General features: G+C 38.8%; 1 protein-coding gene across 3 annotated transcripts in view; it reads left to right on the top strand.

The window, feature by feature from the left end:
• Positions 1-9,345: 9,345 nt before the first annotated feature.
• The window catches only part of MAGI3 (membrane associated guanylate kinase, WW and PDZ domain containing 3), a 227,096-nt gene continuing 210,494 nt past the window's right edge, over positions 9,346-25,947 (top strand). For all 3 annotated transcript variants that reach the window (XM_027860385.1, XM_027860384.1, XM_027860386.1), the window contains exon 1: positions 9,346-9,703. In XM_027860385.1, the coding sequence (XP_027716186.1) occupies positions 9,388-9,703 (316 nt within the window). In that variant the 5' untranslated portion in view covers positions 9,346-9,387. The remainder of the gene's footprint in view (positions 9,704-25,947) is intronic.

The following is a 25,947-nucleotide window of genomic DNA, read 5'->3' as shown; positions in this document are numbered from 1 at the left end:
ATTTTCCTCTACCATCATATTCCCTCCAGGCACCCTCTCTAGCCTCCTACAACTCCTCCTCCATACCATTTGCCTCATTTGCACCTTCCAGGGAAGGAAGGAAATGAATTCCAGGGAAGGAGGGATGCAGCCTACTTTTCCTGGACCAGTCATTCTATTTGCTCCCTTCTGGTACCTTCTCTGACCTCCAACAACTCCACATCAGCTGTCTTTGTTCCTACCACTCAGGCACTCCTCCCTCACTTTCCAGTTACATTGACTGAAGCCCTGGGATGACTGTACCCCAAGGCAGAACCCCTAGAGACTATGATAACTTACCTGAACTCATTCCTCAGTGATTAACATATTCCTACTCCATCAAATCTTCCCCGTGCCAGTGAGTCTGAACACTTGGCTGTCATTGCTCAAACTACATTCTCCACTCCTCACTTTTTGTCTCCTTATTCCTATTCCCTTCAACCCCACACCCCAATGTGCTACTCTAAAGCTCTGCATATATTCCACTGTATTTTCTGGAATGACTGATCCATAGGTAACTAACTGATCCATAGCTAACAAACTTTTATCTTGCTTGCTTGCTTGATTTTATCTTGAACTTTTCCCTTTCTCATTCTTTCCATCTTTTTGCACTCATTGAGACATGGTACCCTCCTGATGATACACTTTCTTGCCAACCTTTCTAGCACTGGTTACATTTTTACTCATACCCCCCCCCCCAATCACTGGCTATGGCTGGGGACTTGGAATACTCCTAGCTCCCCATGTCCACTTCTAGGCTCTCCCTTCACCACTATCAATCAGTAACCTCTCTTTTGAGATTTATTCAATGCATATTTATAATCCAGTCAAGATTCCAGTAGCTGTTATCTACTGATAACAGTGCCTAGCTCATAGTCTTTCTCACCTTCCCAACCCTTGCTCTCATACTAGGGGACTTTAACATACACACACACATACACACACACACACACACCCCTACATATATGTAGGGGTGTGTGTGTGTGTGTATATATATAGAGAGAGAGACTGAAATTCTCTTATTTGATCATAATCTGTCACTCCACCTCTACCTGCACCCAAACCCTGTTCTTCTTCCTCACTGTGACGTTCAATGCTTCCACCTCTCCTGACACTGCCATCAACCTTGCACTGTCTACATTCTCTTCCCTTCCCAATTCTGACCCCTTAGTGAACCAGTTCAACTCTATACTGCCCTCTTCTCTGAAGCATCTTACCCCATTGTTGTATCACTGATCTTGCACTGCCAAACCTCAGTCCTAAATTACTCCCACCATCCTCTGCATTCACTTAATCAAGTGCTGCTGAATGAAGCTGGAGAAAAATTATGAAACTATGCTTATTGGGTCTACTACAAATTTATGTTACATAATCTCAACTGGGCTCTAACTATGGTAAGGCAATCCTTTTATATCTCCTTAATTGATTCACTATCCCACTCACTGCAGTGTTTTTCCAAACCTTTTCATGGCTCCTTCATCTTCCATTGCTCTCCCACCCTCATCCTCTTAGATGAGAAGCTTCTCTCACATTTCAATGAAAAAAGCTGAGGCTCTTTAATGAGAACGCTGCCTCAACCCTTCCTCATCTAAAATCATTTAGATGCCTTCCACCACTATCTCCTCCTTCATTTCTGTTTCACGTGGAGGTGGCTCTTCTTTGTGCCAAGACAAAACCCTTTGCTTTCACAAGTGATCCCATTTCATCTCATCTTCTCCAGCAAATTGCCCCCTCTATCATCCCCACTCTCTCACTTGCCTTTAATCTCTCCCTGTCAATTCACTGCTTCCCACTGTCTATAAACACAACCATGTTTCCTCAATCCTCAAAAAATCTTCAAACCTGGAAAGACTTACATGAACTGGTGCAACACAAAATGAGTTGAACCAGAAGAACTTTGTACACAGTAACAGCAACATTGTAAGATAATCACCTGTGAATGATTTAGTTATTCTCAGGAATATAATCACCCAGGACAACTCTGACAGACTTATGATGAAAAATGCTATCCAACCCCAGAGAAAGAACTGATGGAATCTCAATACGTATTAAAGTATACTTTTTTTAACCTTCTTTATTTTTCTTTTTTTGTCTATGTTTTCTTTTACAACATGACCAATATAGAAATGTTTTGCATGACTCCACATATATAACCTATATCAAATTGCTTGCCTTCTCAATGAAGGAGGTGGGGAGGGAAGGAGGGAATTTGGAACTCAAAATTTTAAAAATAAATGTTAAAAATTGTTTTTACATGTAATTGGGGAAAAATAAAATACTAAATAATTTTTACAAGAATTTTTTTTTCAAAAAAGTCTTTGTTTGATCTGTCTATCTCCAATATCTATCATCCTATATCTCGCCTCCCTTTCATGGCTAAACTCCTTGAGAAGGCCATCTACAATCAATGTATCTGCTTCTTTTCCTCTCACTCTCTTCTGAATTCTTTATAACATAGCTTCTGACTTCATCATTCAACAAAAATTGCTCTCTTAATTGCCAAATTGAGCTCTTTGAGAGCTGGGACTGTTTATTTGTTTGTTTTTGTCTTTTTTTGCATCCCCAGGGCTTATCATAGTTCCTGGCACTTGGTAGGCGCTTAATAAACACTTGATTTGCCTTGATTTGAAGTCCTATACTCTATCATCCAGCCAAACTACTCTTCTTGTTCTTTTCACTTGTACGAAAAAGAAAAAGAAAAACAAACCCAACTAAAGCATCCAAATATGAATAGGAAATTAAGGTATGATAACATCCACTAACAGAACAATGTAAAGAAAGATGTATGGACTTATACTGAAAATGTTCTGCTGATTTGTCCTCAGACATAATTCCCTTTGTTGTTTTTGCATTTTGTTTGTTTTGCATGGTGAATACACACAAAGAAACATGGCTTTTTACTGAAAAACTATAATGTTCACTGACTATTATGACCTATTACTTGGTTGTTGTATCATGTATCTTTCAATAAAAAGGTATTAAAAAAAAAAGAAATTCACCTACTTGGTTAGTTGCATTGTTCAATTAGCTGAACAATTAAGTACTAACAAATAATCATTTACAATTCTACCTTATCCCCCATGACACATGCAGAGTTTAAAAAAAAAGAGAGAAATATTCTACCACAATATTCTCCCCCAAATAATATTGTAGTTAGAGCAAAACTTTTTGTACTGTTAATAAATTAACATATTTTAAAAGTAGAATTTATTTCATTTTATCTCATTCTTCTTAATTTTATTTTTGTATATGTTTTATAATTATATATTATATCAGTATAGTAGTTTATAATTAAATACACTTCATATTTTTTTAAACTAATAAAGGTATACAATGAAAAATGTTCAGAGACTGCTGCTCTAGAGCCAAAAAGAAAAAAGTCATGGCCTTCTTCCACATGATAGCATTTCGAACACTGAAGGCAGCTATCATGTCCTCCTGAAGTCTTCTCTTCTTTAGGCTAATAACTCCAAGTACCTTCTATCTACCCTCATATGGCATCATCTCTGGACCATTTTCATTCAAAGCATTAATAATATTTTATTGACAAATTGCCTTGGAGTTTTCAAACCCTGTCTATAATGTCATGCCATCTTCACAATCATCTTTTGAATTTAGGGAGGGCAGGTATTACTAAGAGAAAACTGAGCCTTAGAGAAGTTGTGATTTGGCCAAAATCACAGTCAGTGATTTTTGGCAGGGCTGGGACTAGAGGCTACCTTTCCTCATTGTTTTATGACCCTTTGGTGAGTTGTGAAGTGTCTTGGATGTGTCATAATATGCTTGTTTAATTTACCCCCAGCAACTGCAAACTTGACACATTGCTTAAAAAACAAACAAACAAACACCAAAACAACTGTGGCATTCAAATCCTAGCGTAAGACCAGAGGCAGAAATCCTTTATGAATGGAACAATAAAAATTAGAAAAGAAACTAGTTGGACAAACAGAAGCCTCTTCATTTTCCAACATTGATTTCTACAATCCTGCAAACAATCTGAAACACAAAAAGTTGCAAAAATAAACTTTTGAGTATTGAGAATACACCATTTAGGGTTTTTTTGTGATTTTTGTTGTTGTTTTTTGGTTTTTTGTTCGTTTTTGTTTTTGTTCTGAAAGTTGCTGATATTAAAAAAAAAACAAAAAACTGTTCTCTAGTTCCTAGAGGCTCTTAGGGAAATGTGACAAGGCAATAATTATAATTCAAATACGTCACTTAGCCTTTATACTTTTCCTCCTAAATTCACAAGACAAATACTTGGGAAATATTCTGTTAGGCTATGGCAATTGAGCTTAGTCAAATAAATAAACTTTGCCCAAACAAGACCCAATTCTGTTGCCTTTTTAAACTTTCAGTCACCAAAGCTCAACTTTCAAAGTCAGAGAGGCAGAATAGTATAATGAAAACCACAGTGAATTTGGAATCTTAGCTCTGTTTGTGTGGTCAAGCCACTTCATTCCTCTTGACCTCAGTTTCCCCTTCTGTAAAAATAAGGAGGTTAGACTATTTGGTCCCTAAGATCCCTTCTAGTTATAGCCTCAAAGATTATAAATTTCACATATTTTAATGAATTAATTATATTTTTTATTGTCTAGTTGGAGTCAGGTAATTTTGTATCTTTGTCACCATATGGTATATATAGCCTCTTCTTTATCAAAGTGCTTTCCATGTAGACATGAAAATAACATAAGATTCCTTGAAAAATTAATAGAGATTTTTTATGAATCTCTGATTGTTAATATCAAGCTAGACATAAAACAGGGAAATGTATGATTGCCAAACATATTTGCTTCTGTCTCAGAGGATGTCCAATACAGAATCCAAATGAAAGAGAGACCTATATAGAGAGACCCTATAAATGGTGAGGTCTTCCAGATACTCCTGTTTGCAATGATCATTGTACTGACTGCATCACGCCTTGGAATACCATGGAGCCTCATAAAAAGGATCTGCAATCATTCTAAAGAGTTCAGCCTCACTAAAACCCAAGTGGATAAAAAAGACTTATGGCCCAGATTGTCACATATAGTTGGCTAGACTACCCATAGATCTGGTCCATTGGTAGCATAAACTGGAGAGACATTGCATTTGGCTAATGAACTGGATTCAGAATTTAAGAGGAGGTAGAGAGCAGGGTGAATTTCCTTTGGGAAATTTCACAGTGCTTTTAATAACCCCAAGCTTTTCCCATAACCAAAAGCCCATCTTTTGAACAGTACTATTCTTTTGGGGATGCTGTACTGCTGAGTCCTAGAATATCAGAGGGTTTGAAGAATTAGAGTTGAGAAGAGGATGCAGCATTTTATCAATGAAGAATTATTCAGGAGAAACTGTGTAAAGGATATTACCAAATAAATGTATGACCTGAAAAGGAAATTGGCTATGCATGTACAGAGAACAAGGGATAGCAAAAGGATAGCTTCATAGATATTGTCAAGAGATCTAGAGGAAGGCTTCCCAGCATGTTGGGGGAACCTCCTGTTGAAGTTACAGAAAGTTATTGACAAAAGTCACATTGTATGAGAAGGCATGGATATGTTGAAATTTGTGTCACTAGAAAAAGTACCAATAGCTTTATTAAAAAATATATATATATATATACACATAGATACATATCCCTTTTTCACTATATATTCCTCTTTCATAACGTATTAACAGTGTAGTCTGTTCTAAGGGGTTATATGGAATTGAGTAAGATTTATTTGATCATTTGCAGATAAATGTGTAAGTTTCTGCATATCAGACATAACACATATATCATCACAAGTTTTTAGCAGTACATATTTCTTTAACTGAAATACTTTCCAAGTTATTACTTTTGTAATTCAACATATTTTAGCATTAGCATACAAATTATCCCACAGGCCCAGGCAAATAAAAATGCTAATAAAATTTGAAAATAGAACTCAGATCATTAATACTGATTTTTTTTAGGTTACTGATGTTAGAATGCATTAGAGACATGATAATGCCAGTAAGTTTGAGAAAGCCTACAGAAAATTCTGCAGACCTGAGAACATTTCTGTGTATTCAAGTTTTTTATTATTAATCAAGTCAATTTAGGTAGAATAGTAATAACAGAACAGAATAGTAATAACAGAACAAAACCTTTCCACGTGTATAGTATAGAAGACCAAACATTTGGTGGTGGTAAACATGAATTCAGGAGAATTATACATATAGTGAGAAGATAAAGATAGTTTGCCTTATGCTAATTACAAAGACAAAAGTTTTATACTAAATAGACTAGTGAAAAATTAAGCTAGGGGAAATGTAAAAACTTTTCAAAATTGAATTTCTGGTGGATTTTTAGATGCAAAGCATAAAAAAGCTACTAAGTATATCATGTTGGCATTTCTCTGTGTTCACCAAACTGTTGGCTCATGCCTGCACTCTGAAATAATGTTAAAAACACACACTTAAGTTGGAATAACAAAGAATCAAACAGAATCATAGAATTTTTTAAAAAAAACCAATTCAACAAGAATTTATTGAGGGCTTACTATGTGCCAGGCACTATGCTAGGTACTGGGAACACTAAGACAGTCCTTGAAAGCAAAGATCTCACATTCTATTGGAATTTTATACTTAGAATGGGCCTTAGCTATAATTTAGTTCAAAATCCTCTTTTATATTTCAATATGTCCATATTCCTGTATGGATTGTTACAAGAATTTTTTTTGAATATTCACAAATCTCATTGAGGTGGCCTTGGAACATTCTACTGCTTGATGCAATCTACACACTATTATCCATAAAGGGGAACTTCTAGAGAACTTCATAATATATCAAGAATCTTTCTTGTCCATTTGGATCTTACATAAGACATCCTCAATGACTGTGAAGAATACCTTTGCAAAGCATACATTTTCTTGTTTTATTCCTTGTTAAGTTAATAGAGAGGGCTGTTGAATGGAAATTTATCTTTGTAGTTATATTTAGGAAGGAATCTCCTATGACCTTACAATATGCATGGTCTATACACCTTGTTGGTGGAGAGACTTTAAAGCTATTCTTGTCCTAAGTGAAATGCTGCTGCTTTTTCTTTTTTTATAAATGGTAAATAAATTGGGTAGGATCTTATCTTTTGTGCCCTTTTCTGTGTGACTATTAAGATGTGCTTTGCTCTAGAGAATTCTTTGCAAAAAGACAGTGTTTCCATCCCATATTTTTATGGAGCATCCCTCTTGGTACATATGTAGATCACTCTCAGAAAGATTCCATCTTTATAGATGAAAAAATAGGCAAGCAGGTTAGTGATGTTCTTTTGATAGCCTCTTTGGGACATTAATATCCTCTGTGATTTCCCCCCCATTCTTTTGATATCTTCCTGAACTAAATGGATCAAAAATTCCATGTACCCATGGCTGCCTTGCCAGTCCATTGAGTTCAATACATCAGTACATACATCTGAGAGAGGAACCGAAGATGAAAAAGTTGGGGTCAGAATTAAATTGGAGGAAGATCCTGGATTATATTTAGGAAGTTACACAGTGCTTCTAGTGATTCTAAGCTACTCTCCAGTGGAAAAGAAAACAAAAACCCTGTTTCTTTGACATTAAGGATCTCTGGATAATTCAGTATAGTGTTAAATCTTAAAACACTACCTTCTCCCAAGAATCAAAATTTAGGTCAATCCAAAGTCTTTGGAGAGACAGACATATGTTGGATGCAAGTAGGCTGCAGCATATTTCCAGTGATGATTTAGGCTCATAAAGTTAGCCAGGTATAAGTGAATTTGATCTTCAAGCCTGGGTAAATATGGTAATAAGGTAAGAATATGGTAGTTTGTAGGCAGGGTGGAAGCACTTTTTATCTAATCTAAATCGGGTGAGGTCAGGATAGTGTTACTACTAAACAACAGACTCAATCTGTCGATTTATTAAGGTTTTACAATGTGCCAGGCGAATTCCTCCTCCTTCAGGTGTGAATAAACAAAGTAGAAGTAATCAGAAGGGCTAAAAAGATTATATTTATTGGGGGGGGGTGCAGACTTATTATTCCGTTGGTATGAGGAAGCAATGCAGATCAGAAACTAGTCTGTACTTTGCAGGGTTGTGTTGTTTGGGGACAGGGCAAGGTTAAGTAACTTGTCCGGGATCACCCAGCTAGCATCTCGGAGGCAAAATCTGAACCCAAGCCTAACTCAGACACTGGCTCTCTTGTGCTCGCCACACAAAATCCCTGAGGGGCTCCCACTGCGCTCGGCCCTGCATACCCCCGCTAGGTCTCCCTTCGTACTTGGGCCCGCACCCAGTATGCACACCCAGCTCCGCACCCTCAGGACCCCCTGCCAAATCCACGCGGCGACGGCACAGGCTACACCCTTTCCTCCCGGAAGGCTAAGGACGTCCCCGCTGGTTCCTTCCCGAGGACCTCCTTCCCTTTCTCCACCCGAAGCCCGGCTCGGACTGGGATTCCATTGCCCTCTCTCCCCAGTTCTGCCACTTCCAAACTTCTCTTTTCCCACCCTAAACTTCACTCATTCTCGGGCCCGCCTCCTCCGTCCCCACTGGCCAATCGGTTGTCCGATGCCTCGTCGGGGTTCCACCCCCAAAAACGCCCGGGGCCAATCCCCGGCGCAAATGTCGACTGGCCGGGCTAGTTCCCAAGCGCCCGGCCTGTGACGGCAGCGCGCCGGGCGCCGCGCGCCGGGAGGGGGCGGGGTTCTCGTGGAGGGGCAAGAAAGGGCGGGGGGGGGGCTGGGAAGAGGAGCAGGAGGAAGAAGAAGAGGCGGTGCTGGTGGTGGTGCTGGTGCCGCCGCCGCCGCCGCCGCCGCCGCTGTTGCTACTGCAGGCGGAGGCTGCGGCGAGATAGAAGGCGGCCGGCTCCGGGCAGCCCCAGCTGACGGGCGGGCGTGGAGCGAGCGAGGGGCGGGCTCGCGCACGGGCGCGCGCTCGGAGTCTCCTTCCCTCCCTCCTGCTCCCTCCACCGCCCCCGCCCTGCGCCTCCCCCTCCCCCCGCCCCCCTTTCCCGCCGCCCCGGCGCGGAGCCCGGGCACTAGCGGACGGCGGAGACGCCCTCCGGCCGCGATCTCCTCAGGATCCGCCCAGGGACGGCTCCCTCCTCCTCCGTTCTTCCCCCTCGGTCCGGGCTGGCCGCTCCCGAGCCGGGTCCGCCCCGCTGCGCCCCCGAGGGGTGTGTGTGAGTGTGTGAGTGTGTGCGCGAGTGTGCGCGCGCACGCGTGCGAGGGGGCCCCACGAGGGGGCTTGCGGGAGCCGGGGTCCCCCTCCCCCTGCTCGGCGCCGCGCAGCTGCCGCGCCGCGCTGTCCGCCCCGTCGGGGCCCGGGCGGCCCGGGCTTTGAGGGGCTCCCGGGCTGAGGGGGCCTCGCTCGTCGCCGTCCCCCCCATGGTCCAGTGGGGTTCGGGATGTCGAAGACGCTGAAGAAGAAGAAGCATTGGCTGAGCAAGGTGCAGGAGTGCGCCCTGTCCTGGGCCGGGCCCCCGGGGGACTTCAGCGCCGAGATCCGAGGAGGCGCCGAGCGCGGCGAGTTCCCCTACCTGGGCCGGCTCCGCGACGAGCCCGGCGGGGGCACCTGCTGCGTCGTCTCGGGCAAGGCGCCCAGTCCGGGGGATGTGCTGCTGGAGGTGAACGGGACGCCCGTCAGCGGGCTCACCAACCGGGACACCTTGGCTGTCATCCGCCACTTCCGAGAGCCCATCCGCCTCAAGACGGTGAAACCAGGTACCTTACCTGTCCTTCCTTCTTTCTCGAGACCACCGGGGGGTGAAGGGAAGGTGGTAGGCACTAGCAGCCCTCCCTTTCCTTCTGGAGAGCCCCGCTCCCCTCATTCCTTATCACTGGACTGCATGGACCGTTTGAGTCCTTTGGAGAGGGGCTCCTGCCCATTTTGCAAACAGAAAAGCTGTAGTCGATAGGTGACCAGCCCGAGGCTGTTCCGTAGGCAGCCACCGCCAACCTGGGGTCAGAAGCGAGGTTTCCTGCATCTTTACTTCGTTCAGAATTTTCAGAATGTAGAGGGAGTTCGGGCTGGGTAGTGCTTTTCATTTGGGGGAATTAGTGCTTCAGGTTTCTCCCCAAATCTTGACATTTTCTTTGAAATAGTCATGGTATCTTCCAATGAGGGAAAGAACAAGGTCCTTCCCATTTAGACACATGATGCCGAGAAAAAGCTGAAAGCACCACCTCGTTTACATGATCTTTTGCCTAGCTGCTTCAGGGTTTATACCTCATCAGGATCCCTGTCTCCTGCCCACTAGCAACATCTCAGCATCTTGAAGCTGACAGTCTAACCATACCAATCTCTAAAGTAGTGTTCCATCTGTATATGGCTTACAGAGTTTATAATATATCATGTCTATTATGCTCTTACGCGGAGAGAGCTGTTGAATAATATGCTCAGGTTTTGGACTAAGACCTTTTTTTTCACGTCTGGCAGAGTGAAACCTTTTATAAATAAGTCAGTTACCCTATTTTTGCCGTTTGGAAGGGCAGCAAAGAAGAGGCCCCTGTTTAGTTATCCTCCCATGTCTTTTATACTATAAAATCTGCTGCAAAGCAGATTGCTTTCCTAGCATATTTGGCTGTATCAAAGCATTGATCACACTGCATATAATGAAATCATTGATATGTACTCATTATATAGTTCATTCCTGATAACACATTTGATAATTTTCTCATTAGTAGAATGTATATCTATTTTTATATTTATTATTCTGAGATGTTTGTGGGTTTGAATCATGGTTACAACTTGCTACAAAGTCAGACTATTTTTTGTTGTATATGCTGTATTGAATATGCCAAGCATCAGTGTAATAGGCTGATTGTGGCCTGTACTAGCCAGCAGTTTATCTCTTTAACTCAAAATGTTAGGAGAACCGGAGAGATGATAATATTTCCTTCCCCCACCCCCTCTCCTCCCAAGTTCCCTTCATCTCTTTAGCAGGTCCTGGACTAAATAGCTGCTGGTGTAACTTAAGTTTTGTATTTGAAAAAATATGTTCTTCCATAGTTTTGTAGTATATTGACCCTGAAGCTCTTTTCTCAGCAGGCAGTAGATCAGATTCATTTTATTCTAGATTTTTGGCTTTGTTTCAGACTAAAGCTTTTTGCTTTGGTTTAAAACTTTTGGTAACTAAATACAGTTTGAAACATATTTTTCACATCGGTACTTTTGGGGCATTAAGAACATGGGTCTCCTCATTCAGAATCCTTCCTTGACTCATAAACTTTTTAAAAGGTAAAGTTCTTGATGGTATGGTTAAGGTTATAATTCAGTCAGTCAAGCACATCTGAGCTTGTACATCTGTAGTGTACAAAACGTCATATTAGAATGCTGTTCCCTTGGCCAGATCTCTCATAATTAAGAGACTGATTGGACAGGATTAATGTTACTATGCAGAGCTTGTAATGGAAGGAGGGCTGTATTCATAGTCAGGAGATATCTGGGTTCAAGCTGTGTGATTATGGGCAAGTCTCTTAATCTCTTTAAACCTCTGTTTTCTCATCTATAAAACCAGGATTATGATACCAGTAGTACCTTCCCCACAGGTCTGTTGTGAAAAATCAAGTTATAGTGTATGAAAAGTACTTCACAAATCTAAAACTCTTTGTTGTTGCTGTGAGCTATTGATGAGAATGGCAGATGTAAATTTTTCTTTACTTTAAAAATCTTAGAACTGAAATGTTAAAGAGTGGGAGATTGGTAAGGAAGTAAGATTTTTCTCACATTTTCCTAATTCTTCTTTTGTAGCAAATAGAAAGGCCTCCCTGATTAACACTATAAGATGTTGTATTCTAAATTCATTCCCAGCCTTTTTTAGTGAATTTATGAAAGAGCATAAGCTTTGATGGTGTTCTCAATTGACTAGGGCTAGGTGCTAAATACTTCAAGGTCCCAGGTTCTCACCGATGGGTTATTGCACTTATTTAGTAGTGGGGTGCCACAGTGGATTGAGCATGAGTACTGGAGTCAGGCAGACCTGAGTTGAAATCTGGCCTCAGATCCTTACTAGCTGTGTGATCCTGGGCAAGACACTTAACCCTGTTTGCTTCAATTTCCTCATCTATAAAATGAGCTGGAGAAGGAAATGGCAAACCACTCTAGTATCTTTTCCAAGAAAACTGAAAACCAGGTCACAAAGAGTTGGACAGTACTGAATGACAACATTAATAGGCAGTGTTCAACATATTTTGCTTCAGAATATATTGAACTGTGTAATTTCCCCTTTTGAAGTATTAGTAAATGATCCTGTTGATACTAAATACAAATAACAGCACTGCTGTACTTGTGGCTTCAGAGGTCTGTACTGTCAGTCTGTCACTTTATTTTGGAAGGGCTAAAATGTCCATTTTTGGCAAATTAAATTTCCATTTTTACTTCTGTTTCCTTCTATTTTTTTTTTTGAGGCAATTGGGTTAAGTGACTTGCCAAGGGTAAACCTAGCTGCTCCTGGTTTTCTTTTCTTTTCTTTCTTTCCTTCTTTTTTTTCTTTTTGAGCTTTGTTTCTTTCTAATCCTTTAAGTGAAGTTGGATAAAACAACCTTTATGGTTGCTGTTCATCCCATAATCATTTAGAGACCAGTGGGCAGTGTGAGAGTTTATATGTGTGTTTTAAAGATAAATTATATACTTCCATTGATTTAAAACTATGTGCCTATGGAATCTTGAAAAAATATTGTTACTGTTTCCTAGGCAAATTGTGACTTTAAAATATTAACCCTTTGAAAAATTAATATTCTTGGCATTTTAACTTGTTACTGTTTGGCATTTATTTTTAAAATTTTGTTCAGTTGTATCTGACTCTTCATGACCCAATTTTCAGGTTTTTCTTGGCAAAGATACTTGAGTGGTTTGCCATTTCCTTCTCCAGCTCATTTACAGATGAGGAAACTGAGGCAAACAGGATTAAGTGACTTGCCTAGGGTCACACATCTAGTAAGTGTCTGAGGTCAGATTTGAACTCAGTTGTTCCTGACTCCAGTACCAATACTCTGTCCATTGTGCCACTTACCTGCTCATATTTTTTAAATGGCTCTGCTTAAAATGTTACCCTACTTATTATATGGTAAATCTTTCAGACTTTTAGTTCTAAACAGACAGCTTCAGAAGAATGAGAAATTAAGAATTTGTGGTGGTTATTTGCAAAAATTTAAAAGTGATTGGTAATATACACAACATAAATGTTCATGTTAGAAGAAAATATGTTGTACTGTTTAGTTATCAGAGACATCATGGTGTAGTGGATCTAAATACTCAGCCTCAGTCAGGGAAACCTGGGTTCAAGTCCTGTCTCTGATACCTACTGGTTGTGTGACAGATCAAATCATTGAAATCTCAGCTCTCTAACTCTGGGCAACTCTAGGCAATTCTCTGTGGAAAAATGGGGGTGGAGGGAGAGAGGGGTGGTGGAATCTTCAATGTTAAGTGAGTTCCCTCATCTGAAATTCTCCTGTGCAATGAATTCAGTCTCTATCCCTGTGATTCATTATGAAAAGCTTAAAGGAAGTAAGTGTTTAATTTTTTAATAGGGACTTGTCATTTTTATTTTGATTTTCCTTTTATCCAAGATTTATGCAAAAGAAAAATCATTTTTAAAGGCATTGTAAAGCATACTTAGACAAGGCAGAGTGCTGTGTAGACTAGCATTTCTTTTATTATGTACCAAAAAAATACAGTAGCTGAATTGAACCTTTTTTTCTTAAAATGAAATTATAGTAATGATTATTCTCAGTCAAAATTAATGAAAGAATGGTAATTTGATGTAGCTAGGAAAACACTGCATGTACCTGGGGTTCTATTTTTTCAGATGAATGTCCATAGTAGCTTGGGCCAAACCAAAGTGAAGCTTTCTTGCCCAAAGCTCCTTCTTCCCCTACAATTTCATTCTGAAGTTAAACATGAAATTATTTTTGTCTTATCTGTTTATTATCTTCTGTTCCTTTTATTTAAATGGCTGAAGCTGACCATTTTTGTTTTTAAATATAATTATTTCTGTTAGACTTTTTCTAAGTGATTTAGAGTATATCTTATTTATTTATCATTGCTTAGCATTCGTCCAATATTTACCAGTGTGCCACTTTGACTATTTCAGAAATATCTTTGGTTCTTCCTCTTGCTCAGTTGTTCTTCAGTTGACCATAGCCTATGTATCTAGAGAGAAAAGGTGCCCTTTTATTCCTTGAATTTGCTATTTTACCCCAAATGAAAGGAGCTAAACTTCTGCCTTTCATGGTGAAACCAAGATTTGTTTCCTTTACTTTAGAGTAGACTGGTGAACAATTTTTCTTCCCCTGATGATTTTGCTCTAAACAGCAAAGCCTGTGACAAGCAGTGCAAATGTGAGATCTTCATTTAGCCAGTGATGGTAAATTATGTAGATTTAATTTTAGGAAATGTTTTGTGTCCTCTACTGAATTACCATGCATACACTGAACTCAGCTAATTGAGATCTAATAGCCAAATGCAGTGTGTGCATGATAATTCAGTGAAACATGAGTACACAACATTCATTTTTACAAAGTTCCACTATAATTTGGATGTTCTAAGTAGGGGATTGTACTTTCACTTAATTCATATAGTACTGGATCGAATTGAATTTAAATTTATACATTGACAAGACAAAAATTTGAGAATTTTTTCCAGTAGCACTTTCTGAGAGATTTTTTTGGTTTAACTTTTGTATTTTGGTGGGCAGTTTATGGAATTTTTATGGGTTTTGGGTAGTTGGGATGTTTGAGGGAGGGAGTAATAGAAGTTAATTATCTTTTAGATTTGTAATGGAAAAGGCATGCACTTTTTGTTAGGACTTATGGATTGACTGTGTTAGCTAGAAAAAAGCAATGTTATGTAGATTAAGAATATTTAAGGAAAGATACTTGATTAATTTTAAATTTGTATGTTTCTTTTAATAATTTTACTTTTTGTTTTAATGGCTTAGTAATTTTAAATTGTAGATTATTAAGTACTGGATTTACCTGTAGAGCTGATGGATGAGGTGGCCTGTCTGGTAAGGAAAATGCCATCCATATCTGATAGCACTTATATTTGGGTCATTCCTGCTTTCAAAATTTTGATAACAGAATTAATTTTTTTTTCTAAAAGATTGGGTTTGACTAACTAAGACAGTTGAGTTGGAAAGATCTAAATGTAGTCTCTTTTTATTATCTCTCTAGTTAGTCCCTTCAGTTTATATTTGAATTCGTGGTCTTACTGTTCAATGGTAGAAAAATATTTTTATAATCAAATATTATTCATTACTGTATTTTAAAAAGAATTTTCCTTATAGTGCCAACACTTCTGGTCATTTTCAGTATTTGATTTTTCCAAAGAAGAGTAAATGAATAAATGAATGAATAAAGCATTTATTAACCATGTTCTACAAAGCACTGTGTTAAGCTCTGAGAATACAGCTAGAAAAGTAAACCAGACCCTGCTGTCAAGGAGCTTACATTCTAATGGAGGGAAAAATATATATATATATATATATATATAATATATATATTTTATATATATATATATATATATATATATATATGGTTTTAGTCAAATGGAAAGTCAGTGGTTCTTGGAGTACAGAGGCAAAGCAGATGTAATGCCTCTTCTTTAGTATAATTTCCACTGATAAAATTTGTCAGTTTCTGATGTTGAACCATTTGACAGTGACAAGGAATTTGGTAACAAGAACTTTCTCTTCTGGATCTTCAGTAGCTATAGCTGTTGTACCTGCAGAGAAGTGGCCAGACTGAATCTTCGTAGGGATTCTTCCCAGCCTGATGGCTGAGGGCACTGGACTGGAAAGCAGTACTATTTATTTCCAAGGCTCTTGGGGGTCAGGGTCCTAAACTTTTCTTCATCAGAATCTGAGAGAAGATGGTGGTCAAGGTGGTGCTGATGGTTTGACTTGCCTGGAACATGCTGCTTTATGTCTCTTCCTTGGTATCTTGCTGCCTCAGCTATATATGCATTTTTCATCATAACGGTTTTCATTGAGTTTTTAACTGATATCCTCTCTTTTGCCCCAACCCTTTACATCTTAAATGGCTACAGCAAACCATTGTTGACAAGATAATGATTTCTTAAAGTTTTATAATTAGGAATGTTCATCTTATGTACAGAGTATTTTGGTAGATGCTGGGGGAAGGTACAAATTTGAATCAACAAATATCCCTATCTTTATTTTCTGCTATCAGTTTTTTACTTAGTGGTCTAAAGCAAACAATGTTAAGTTCATTTAAATTTCCAGAAAATTTTCTTTTGGTAAGATTTATACAACAAACATGTATTAACATCTACTTTGTGCAAGTCCACATGCTAAGTGGTTTAGCTTCTTGCTATACTTAATTTCTGCAGATACTCTTGTGTTTCTCGGGAACACATTATCTCCATTCTGGCATTTAGATTTTAATTTATTAAACAAACAAAAAAAACCTTATTGTTATTCAGACTAGATTTCTGCCATTTCCTAGTTTTATTTAATTTTTACTAAAATGACAGTATAAATTTTCCACATTCATTCATGGGTTTGATTTATAAAATCAGTGCATAATCTTTATAACTGAATAGTTTCATGCACCATCTTTACTGTGTATCCTTAAATGCTTTGTGAGAAGTTAGTACTTGAGATTATGTTATAGTTATAGCTTACATCTTTATAAATCACTTCAAAATGATTTGCCACTTTCAAATTATGTTTTATGCTATCTGAAGACTGATTTTGGTAGCAAGGAACAAAAACTATCATTTTTAGTTACTTAAAAAATTATTCCCTTTTTTGTATCACATGTATTTCTTAATATATCATCTCCCTTACCTATCCAGCAAGAGGACTGCTGTAATAAAGCTTAACACAGAGAGGGGAAAGCAGTTTAGCAAGACCAAAGAAAACATCGACTATGCATGACAGTATATACAGTATTCCACACCCATAGTTCTCTGCATTTACAGTGGAAAGGAGGGAAATATGTTTTCTCAGCTCTTCTTAGTCCAAGCTTGGTCAGTCCAAGCTTGGTCAGTATAATCAGTGTTCAGTTTCATATTATTTCTTCCAGTTATGCTGTTAGAGTCATAGTATATGTTTTTTTTTAGTTCTGCTTATTTTACTCTGTGTTACTTCATACTAGTCTTCCCATGTTTCTTTGAATTCTTCTTGATTTGTTTAGTTATTTCCTAGTTGATGGATGCTAACGTTTCCCCCTAGTTCTTTCCTAGAACAAAATGCTGTCATAAATATTTTGTTGTATATGCAACCTTTCTTTTTATCTTTGACCTCCTTTTGATATATAGGTAGTAATAGGATCTCTGGGTTAAAGGCTATGGATAGCCTAATAACATTTTTTTAGCATAATTTAAATTGCTTTCCAGAATGGTTGAAGCATTTCACAGCTCCACCAACAGTGTATTAGTGTGCCAGTCTTTACTTGTGTCTAAAGTTTCCAGCAGTTACTTTTTTGTTGTCTTTTTCAGCTTGCTTATTGTGAGGTGAAATTTTTGTTTTGATTTAGATTTCTTTATTAGTGATTTTTGAAATCTCTCATTTCGTTATCAGTATTTTGCAGTTCTTCTTTTGAAAGCTGTTCATTCATATCCTTTGACCAGTCATCTATTTTCTCAATGAGAAACTGGATAGTTGGTATTTCAATAAAATTCTTTACTGCTGGTAAACAGTATAAATTACACTGATCACTTAAAACATACTATGGCATAACTTTCTCCTGCCAAAGCTTGGGATAACCTTTCATATATGCATTGATATGTACCAAAGGTGACATGTGAGATGATTTTTAGTGACATATAGATAGGAATGTAGGAGAGGAAAGGGGGGAAGACACATACCGAGACAAACAAGTATGTGTGTTAGAAAGAACATATTTTGTCATCCTTCTTTTCCTCTCGACCACACAATTTCATCTTGTTTCTCTTGAGCAGCTTGATCTATAGGGGTTTGAGGTTCAAAAGTATGTCACTCCATAGGTGTGCTTTCTATGTGCACATACATGTGTGGCTGCTTCTGTTGAACCGTTTTAGGACAGCCAACAGTACCACTCCCCAACTGTGGAAAAAAATAATGAAGAAAGATTTCACATGGGGAGACTAGTTTATCAATTAAAAAAAATCTTTTTTCTTGGTTCCTTTCTTACCCTTGTTACCCTCCCTCCCTGTTTTAGTTGAGCAGGTTTCCCGGGAGGAGATGAAATTTGATCTGGGTCTTGAGGGATTTGAATGGGTGGTAGGTGAGAGTGGAGAGCTTTCTAATTAGATGGAAAGGGTATGTATGAAGGACATGTTCATGAGACAGAGATTGGACTAGGTTAAGTGAGCAGAAGGTCTTATGCTTAAACTATTATGGTTACTTCTACAATCTGGCTCTGCTTATGTCTCCAGTATTTTCTCCTATGTGACTTCTATACTCAGATCAATCCATTATTTCTCAAACATGATTACCACATTTTTCTGCTCCTTTTACCATTCCCTCTGCCTGGAATGCCCTCCTATTCTTCAAGGACCAGTTTAAATGCTATCTTTTCTTTGAAGTTTTCCATAGCTGATGTTGGTCATATATTTTTGTTTCTATCCCTCATCCCCCTTAATTGGATCAATTCCTTCCATATAGTAGGCACTAAATAAATATTTGAGTGAATGATTCTGAAATTCCTTTTCTTGCTGACCTACTATTTTTATTTAGCATTACTTATTTTCACTTCATTATTGAATCTGTATTTGCTGAATAAACAGTAGGTTAGTAGAAAATGAAAGATGATTTTATTCTAAATGTGTGGGTATAGGGCTTAGATTTTTTCTATTTGCCTTTTGTATTTGATAAGAAATTCTTAATTCAGTAATCAAATTGAGCTTGTTCTCCTATAATGCTAAAACAGTTGATCAGCAACTATGTTCCTTTATAATAGGTTGCTCTGAGTCTTCTGTGAGGAAGAATTACTTTTTATCTCCCTAAAGCCTTGAGAGTTCTCTGAATCACCAGTAATAAAAGAAATGCAAATAAAAACAACTTTGAGTTTTTACCTTATATCTTGAAAATTGGCCAAGATGACAAAAGATGAGAATTATTAGTGTTGGAGGGGATATAGGAAGATAGGCACATTAATATACTCTTGGTTGAGCTGTAGATTAGTCTAAACCAGGGACGGGGAACCTGTGGCTTCAAGGCCACATGTAGCTTCTAGGTCCTCAGATGTGGCCTTTTGACTGAGTCCAGGTTTTACAGAACAAATCCTTTTATTAAGGGGATTTGTTCTGTGAAGTTTGGATTCAGTCAAAGGGACGCACTTGAGGACCTAGAGGGCCACATGTAGCCTTAAGGCTGAAGGTTCCCCACCTCTGGTCTAAGCATTCTGGACAGTAATTTGGAATTATGTTAGAAAAGTGACTAAAATATCCAAAAATTTTGATTTAGTGATCTTGTATATACTTCAGGGAAGACAAAGATAGAAAGGCTACATGTACACCAAAATATTTACAGCAGCAAAGAACCAGGAACAAGAAGATGCCCATAGGTTGAGAAATAGCTAAGCAAATTATGGCATATGAATATAATAGAATATGACTATGCTGTAAGGATGATGAATATGAATAATACAGAGAGGCACAGGAAGACTTACATGGGAAGGCAAAGTGAAATAAGCAGAACCAGGAAAACAAAATATGCAAGGACAAAAATTCCTGGAACCAAATACTGTGTATTTATAATGCACTTGACTTGTTAGCAAAAAACTTAAAATTAACGTAAACCAGAAGAACAATAAATAGGAATCCACAAGGTATAACATATATGTTTTTAAAAATCCAATATGACTTATTTTAACAAACCATGACAAAAAATGAATGTAAAACAGATGTAGCCACAATTATAACAATTACACAGACATTTTACCAATATCAATCAATTGTGATAATGAATAATCCAAGGGAATTTAGAAAATGTCTAGTTAGGGCACTTTTAATCTCTTTGCCAAATGAAGAGAGGTAATAGTTATGGAAAATACTTAATTTGGAATATGAGGTCATTTGTTAGATCTTATGAAGATCTTATTTGGAAGATCATCTGGATTTTCCATAAGCTCTCAAACTCACCTTGTTCAAAGTAGAACTCATTACCTTTTATCATAAACTCATTCCACAATGTAACTTCTGTATTTTTACCAAGGGAAACCAATCTTTTTTTAATTCACTCAGATTCATAATGGAAATCACCCTTTCTTCAAGTTACCTAGGTTCACAACCTAGGAGTCATCTTCTGTTCTTCCTTTGCACTCACCCACAATAGTCAGTCAGTTACCAAGATTTGTTGATTCTATCTCCACTCTCACATCTCCCCCATTCTCTTCATTCACACAGCAACCCTCCTAATTTAGGTTCTCATCACCTCTTGCTATGAATTCAACTATTAATACAAATTGCATCGATTCATCTTTTTGCTGATGATTCTCATATTTATTTGTGCAGCCTTAACATCCTCTCCTGAGCTCCAGTCTTGCATCTCCAACTCCATCTTGAACTGAATGGCCCGTAGACACCTTAAGTTTAACACGTCCAAAACCAAGTTCATTATGTTCCCCTGCCCAAACCCTCCCCTCTTCTTAACTTTCCTATTACTCTTAAGGGTACCACCATCTTCTCAATCCCCTGGGCTCATAACCTAAGTGTCATTTTTGACTTCTCATTCTCTCCCACCCCCCACATTAAATCTGATATATTTGCCAAGAAAACCCCAAATTGGGTCACAAAGAGTTGGACACAACTGAAACAACCAAACAACAAAAATGCTAGTTGATGGACTATTGCTGTAGCCTCCTAATTGGTCTTCCTGATCTACCCTTTCCTATGTCCTATCCATTTTTCATATAGATGCTGAATTGATAATATTCCAAAAGCACAAGTCTGACCATATCACTTTCCTGTTCAAGAAGCTTTAATGGCTCTTTTGCCTCTAGGAGAAAATACAAACTCTTGTGGCATTTAAAGTCCTTCACAGTCTGGCTTCAGCCTCTTTCTAGACTGAGTTCCCCTCCTCCTCTAGCTTGCTCTGTTGCAGGTCTGCTTGCTGTTCCCTATAAAAAACAAAACAAAACTCTACGTTTTCCTTATCTTTGCCTTTGCTCAGTCTGGCCCCTGTTCCAGGAATGTTCTCCCTCCTCACCTTTGCTGACCCCTACTTCCTATTAAGGCTTAGCTCAAGTGCCGTCTCCTGCAGAAGGCCTTTCTACATTCCCCCTGTGGTTAGTTCTCCTTCCCCAATAACTGGCCTGCTTGTTCCTCTTGCACAACATTCCATTTCCCACCTTCCTGCCTTGGCACAGACTATGCCCTAGAGCTGGAACAAATGCCCTTCCTTCTCGCCTTTACCTCTGTGAATCCCTAGCTCCCTCTAATGTTCAGCTTAAATATCACTTTCTATAGGAGGGAGAAGCTGCTGTCCCCACATCTTTCCCAATTTTATATTTACTGTGTGTTTGGTGTATTTACTTTTGTAGTATTTATTATTCCCTCTTATAGACTGGAAGCTCCTTGAGTTCATAGATAGTTTTGTTGTAGCATTTGTTTTTCTTTATCTTAGTACTAGCACGTGGTAAGTACTTAACAGACTCTAGTCTTAATTCCTCATTGATTGATTGATACACACTGTGTAAATAAACAATGAGCTGGGCCCAGAGTTGAACAGTGGGAAGAGAGTAGACAAGATTGCTTTTGGGAAATCTTTTAATGATCCCAAGCTTCTTTCTTGAAACAGAGGTCCATCTATCATCCAATGATGTGGCTGACAGCCATGGTGTCCAAAGAATTATAGTTGTGGGTGACCTAAAGAGGAGTGGAGAAGTGCAATTTGGGTGTGAAGCTTCAATACATTTCAAAAGAGGAATTACATAGGAATAGGGGTTTAAAGTATATCATCATAGAACTGGAAAAAAAATAAGAATAAAGTGAACAGACACGCAGTGATAGTGAACAACTACTAGACAGTAGCATTCTCCATTGATATCTAAACAATATGAAGAGAACACAAGGGTGGAACCCTAGTGGCAAATTAATGGGAGGATATGGACCAGAATCTTCATGGGATGTGAGGGAACAGATGAGGTGCAGTCTGCATACATGAAAGGGAACAGTCATATTGATGAGATTTCAGATTCAGTGGATTCTTTGGGCTATCAAACCAAATGTAATCCTATAAATCTGTGTTTCTCATTCTTTACAAAAGGGAATACTTTGAAATATTATTGTCACATAAAAAATATCCTAGCATAAGTCTAGTTTGTGGTTATGGACCCCTTTGGCAGTCTGGTGAATACTATAGGCCCCTTTTCAGAGTAATATTTTAAAATCCATAAAATAAAAAATGTATGATTATAAAAGAGACCAATTATGTTGAAATATAGTTGTCAACATTTAAAAAAATATATGCCCCAGGTTAAGAACCTCTAGTCTAGTAAAATAATGCTGTCTTTAGAAATTTAGTGTCTTTATTTTATTTATTTATTTTTTTTGGTCTCTGCCTGTGAGTTTCTTTATGGGAAACTCCCTTATACCTATGCAGATTGGTACTTCCTCTGCTCCCATCCTTATTAGCCTAAGAGAATTGCTTGGAATTTTGAGAAATTGTGACTTGCCAAGAGTTACACCACCATTAAGTCAGAAGCAAGACTTGAACCCAGGTTTTTCCCACTACATGATTGGCTCTTTATTGATAGTTTCTCAATATCTTTTCTATTCTTAAAATGAGATTCTAAATTAATTTATTTCCAAAGATTTTCTTTAACATTTGTTAAACTTAGAGACAAGATAGTTACTGGACGTTATTTCTTTTAAAAAGAAAGGATCCCAGGGACAGCTAGGTGGCACAGTGGATGGTGCACTGGCTCTGGAGTCAGGAGAACCTGAGTTCAAATCTGGTCTCAGACACTTGACACTTATTAGATGTGTGACCCTGGGCAAGTCACTTAATCCAGATTGCCTTGCTCCCCCCAAAAAAATATAGATATTGGAATTTGACTCTTAACAAAGATTCCCCTAAAAGCTCCATATAAGGAAATAATTTTATTTGCTACCAGAATTTCACAGAATCTCAGAATTTTAGATTTGGAAGGAGATCCTCTGTGGCCATAAGCTACATGTGAAAAATGAATCTTCTGATGTTCAGATATAATCATGATTTATAGTATTAAATCATCAAGATATAACTTGATTGATTTTGAAGAATAAAGTTGGGTTGCTGTAAGTCAATAAGCACCTATTACGTGTCAGGCACTTTACTAAACACTGGGGATGCAAAGGAAGGCAAAGGACGGTTCCTGTTCTCAAGGAGCTCACAGTCTAATGGAGGATATAGACAACTATTTTCAAACACACTGTATACAAGATAAATTGAAGGTAATCAACAGAAGGAAGGCACTAGAATTAAGGCAGTATCAGGAAAGGTTGCATGAAGAAGATAGAATTTTAGCTGATACTTTAAGGAAGCCAAGGAGGCAAAGATAAGGAGGGAGAGAATTTCAAGTATGGGAGATAGCCGATGAAAATGCCCAGAGTCAACGTCTTGTTTGAAGAACAGCCAGGAGGTCATTGTTACCATATTAAATAGTATATAGGGACGACTAAGGTTTAAGAAGACGGAATGGTGTGTGGAGTATGAAAATTATGCCAGAGAATGTTTTATTTGATTGTGGAGGTGATATCCTCTGGAGGTTATTGAGTGTGTGTGTGGCAGGCAATGTGTCTTGGTCAGATCTGTGCTTTAGGAAGATCACTTTGGCAATAAGGAGAGGCCATGCAGAGGGGACAACTGGCAGGCTGTTGTAATACTCCGAGTGTGAGTGATGAAGGCCTGCATCAGAGTGGCAAAGACAGAGGCAGAGAGGAGAAGGAGAGATGCATAAGATATGTCATAAAGGTAAAATGGACCAGAGTTGGCAACTGATTGGATATAGACATGAGTGAGGAATTGAGGATGACATCTGGGTTGTAAGACTGGGTGACTGGAAGGATGGTAGTATCCTTGACAGTATTAGGAAAGTTAGGAAGTGGACAGAGTTTGGAATAAAGATGAGTGTAATTTTGGATGTGTTGACTTTAATGTATTTATAAGGCATTCAGTTTGAGAAGTCCAATAGGCATTTGGAAATATGAGAATGGAGGTGAGCAGAGAGGTTAGAGCATAGCAAGTAGATTTGAGAATCATCAGTATAGAGATGATATTTTAATTCATGTAAGCTGATGAAGTCACAAGTGAAATTATATAGCGTGAGAAAAAAAGACCTGAGATAAGAGACCTGTGGGGACACTTACAGTTAAGGGGTCTGAGCTAGATGAAGGAAGATCCAGCAAAGAAGACTGAAGAATGCTCCTTTAGGTAGATGGTGAACCAGGGGAGAGTAGTATCATGAAAACATAGAGAAAAGAGAATTAGGAGAAAGGATAATCAACAGTGTCAAAGGCTGTAGAGAGGTCAAGAAGGATGAGGATTGAGAAAAGGCCATGGGATTTGAGAGCACTTTTGGTTGAATGATGAGGTTGGAAGCCAGCCTGTAGTGAGTAAACAAGAGAGTGAGAGGAAAGGAAATTGAAGCACCTGTTGTAGATTGCTTTCTCAGGAGTTTTGCCACAAAAGGGAAGGGAGATGGGATGATAGCTAGAGGTGCTGGATGGATCGAATTATAGGGAAAGGGAGAGACGTGGGCTTATTTGTAGGCAGTAGGAAAACAGCCAGTAGACAAGAAGAGAATGAAAATAAGTGATAGAGGATGGAGGGGACAGTCTTCTGGAAATGATAGAATGAAATGGGGTCCCTTATGTATATAGAGTGTTTTTCCTTGACTAGGAGAAGGACCACCTCTTCATGTGAGACAGGGGTAGAGGCAGAGAAAGTGGCAGAAGACATGAGAGATGTGAATTGAGGAGGAGGGGAGAAGAAGCTTTTGGCAGTTGGCCTCAATTTCTTCTGTAAAATATGAGGTAAGGTTTTCAGTTGAGGGTGAGGAAGCTATGGGGAGAGGGGTTGAAGTGGGATGAAAAGTTATGGAAACGTCACTGTGGTGAGTGGAATAAAGTCAATTAGGGAGGTGTGAAAGGATTGCCTTGCTGCAATGAGGCCCCAATTGAGAATACATAACAAACATAACTAATCAGCACGGTTTTATGATTTTTCTCTAGCTTTGTTCACAACATATGAGTAAAGTGAAAGCAGCACATGGTGGGAGTAATAATCCAGGCTAAGCTGTGATGTGGCAAGATTCCGGATAAGATAAGTGGACAAGGGTTTCAAGAAAAGAGGACAGTGTAGAGTTGAACTAAGGGGTCAAAATGGGGGAAGGAGGAGATTGTGGCTGTGCAGGGGTGATAGCCTAAGAATTAAGGGATTGAGACATTGAAAGTTATGGGGAGGATGAAGAATGCAGAGTTTGGACTTTAGAGTCTGAGGAAGAGGTGAAATGACATCAGATTATGATTAGATAAGGTAATTTCATCATTCATAAACATGGAAGTGAAACATTTGTGGGCGATGGCTAGATGAAGGGTGCAACCGTCTCTGTTAAGTGAGGTGGGTTGAAAGAAGGAGTAGGTAATGTGAGATGGACAAGTTGAGGAACTAGGACGTAAGAGTGCTTGAAGGAAGGGGTATCAACATATATATTGGAGTCCCCTAGTATGAGGGCTAGAGTTAGGGAGGAGAAAAGGACTGGGGGCCAGGGCATTGAATTCATTGAGAAACAAGAGGAGAGTCTGGGAGGTTGATAGACAACACTAACCGAATTTTCATTGACTGACATATAGATTGAGTGAATCTCAAATGAGGAGAGGTTTCTGAGTGATGGAGGTAGAGGGAGAGCTAAGAAGTGGCAGTGGAAACAAAGTGTTCCAACTCCCTCATCTTGACCACTGGTTTGAGGGAAATGAGTGAAATTTCTACCAGGTCTAGAAAGGATGACCAGGGAGACTGTGTTAACTGGAAGGAGCC

Source organism: Vombatus ursinus, unplaced genomic scaffold (assembly GCF_900497805.2).
Source record: "Vombatus ursinus unplaced genomic scaffold, bare-nosed wombat genome assembly UNPS02014179.1, whole genome shotgun sequence".
Taxonomy (NCBI): Eukaryota; Metazoa; Chordata; class Mammalia; order Diprotodontia; family Vombatidae; genus Vombatus; species Vombatus ursinus.
The sequence above is the reverse complement of the archived record's forward strand: the minus strand, read 5'-3'. Positions and strand labels throughout refer to the sequence as shown.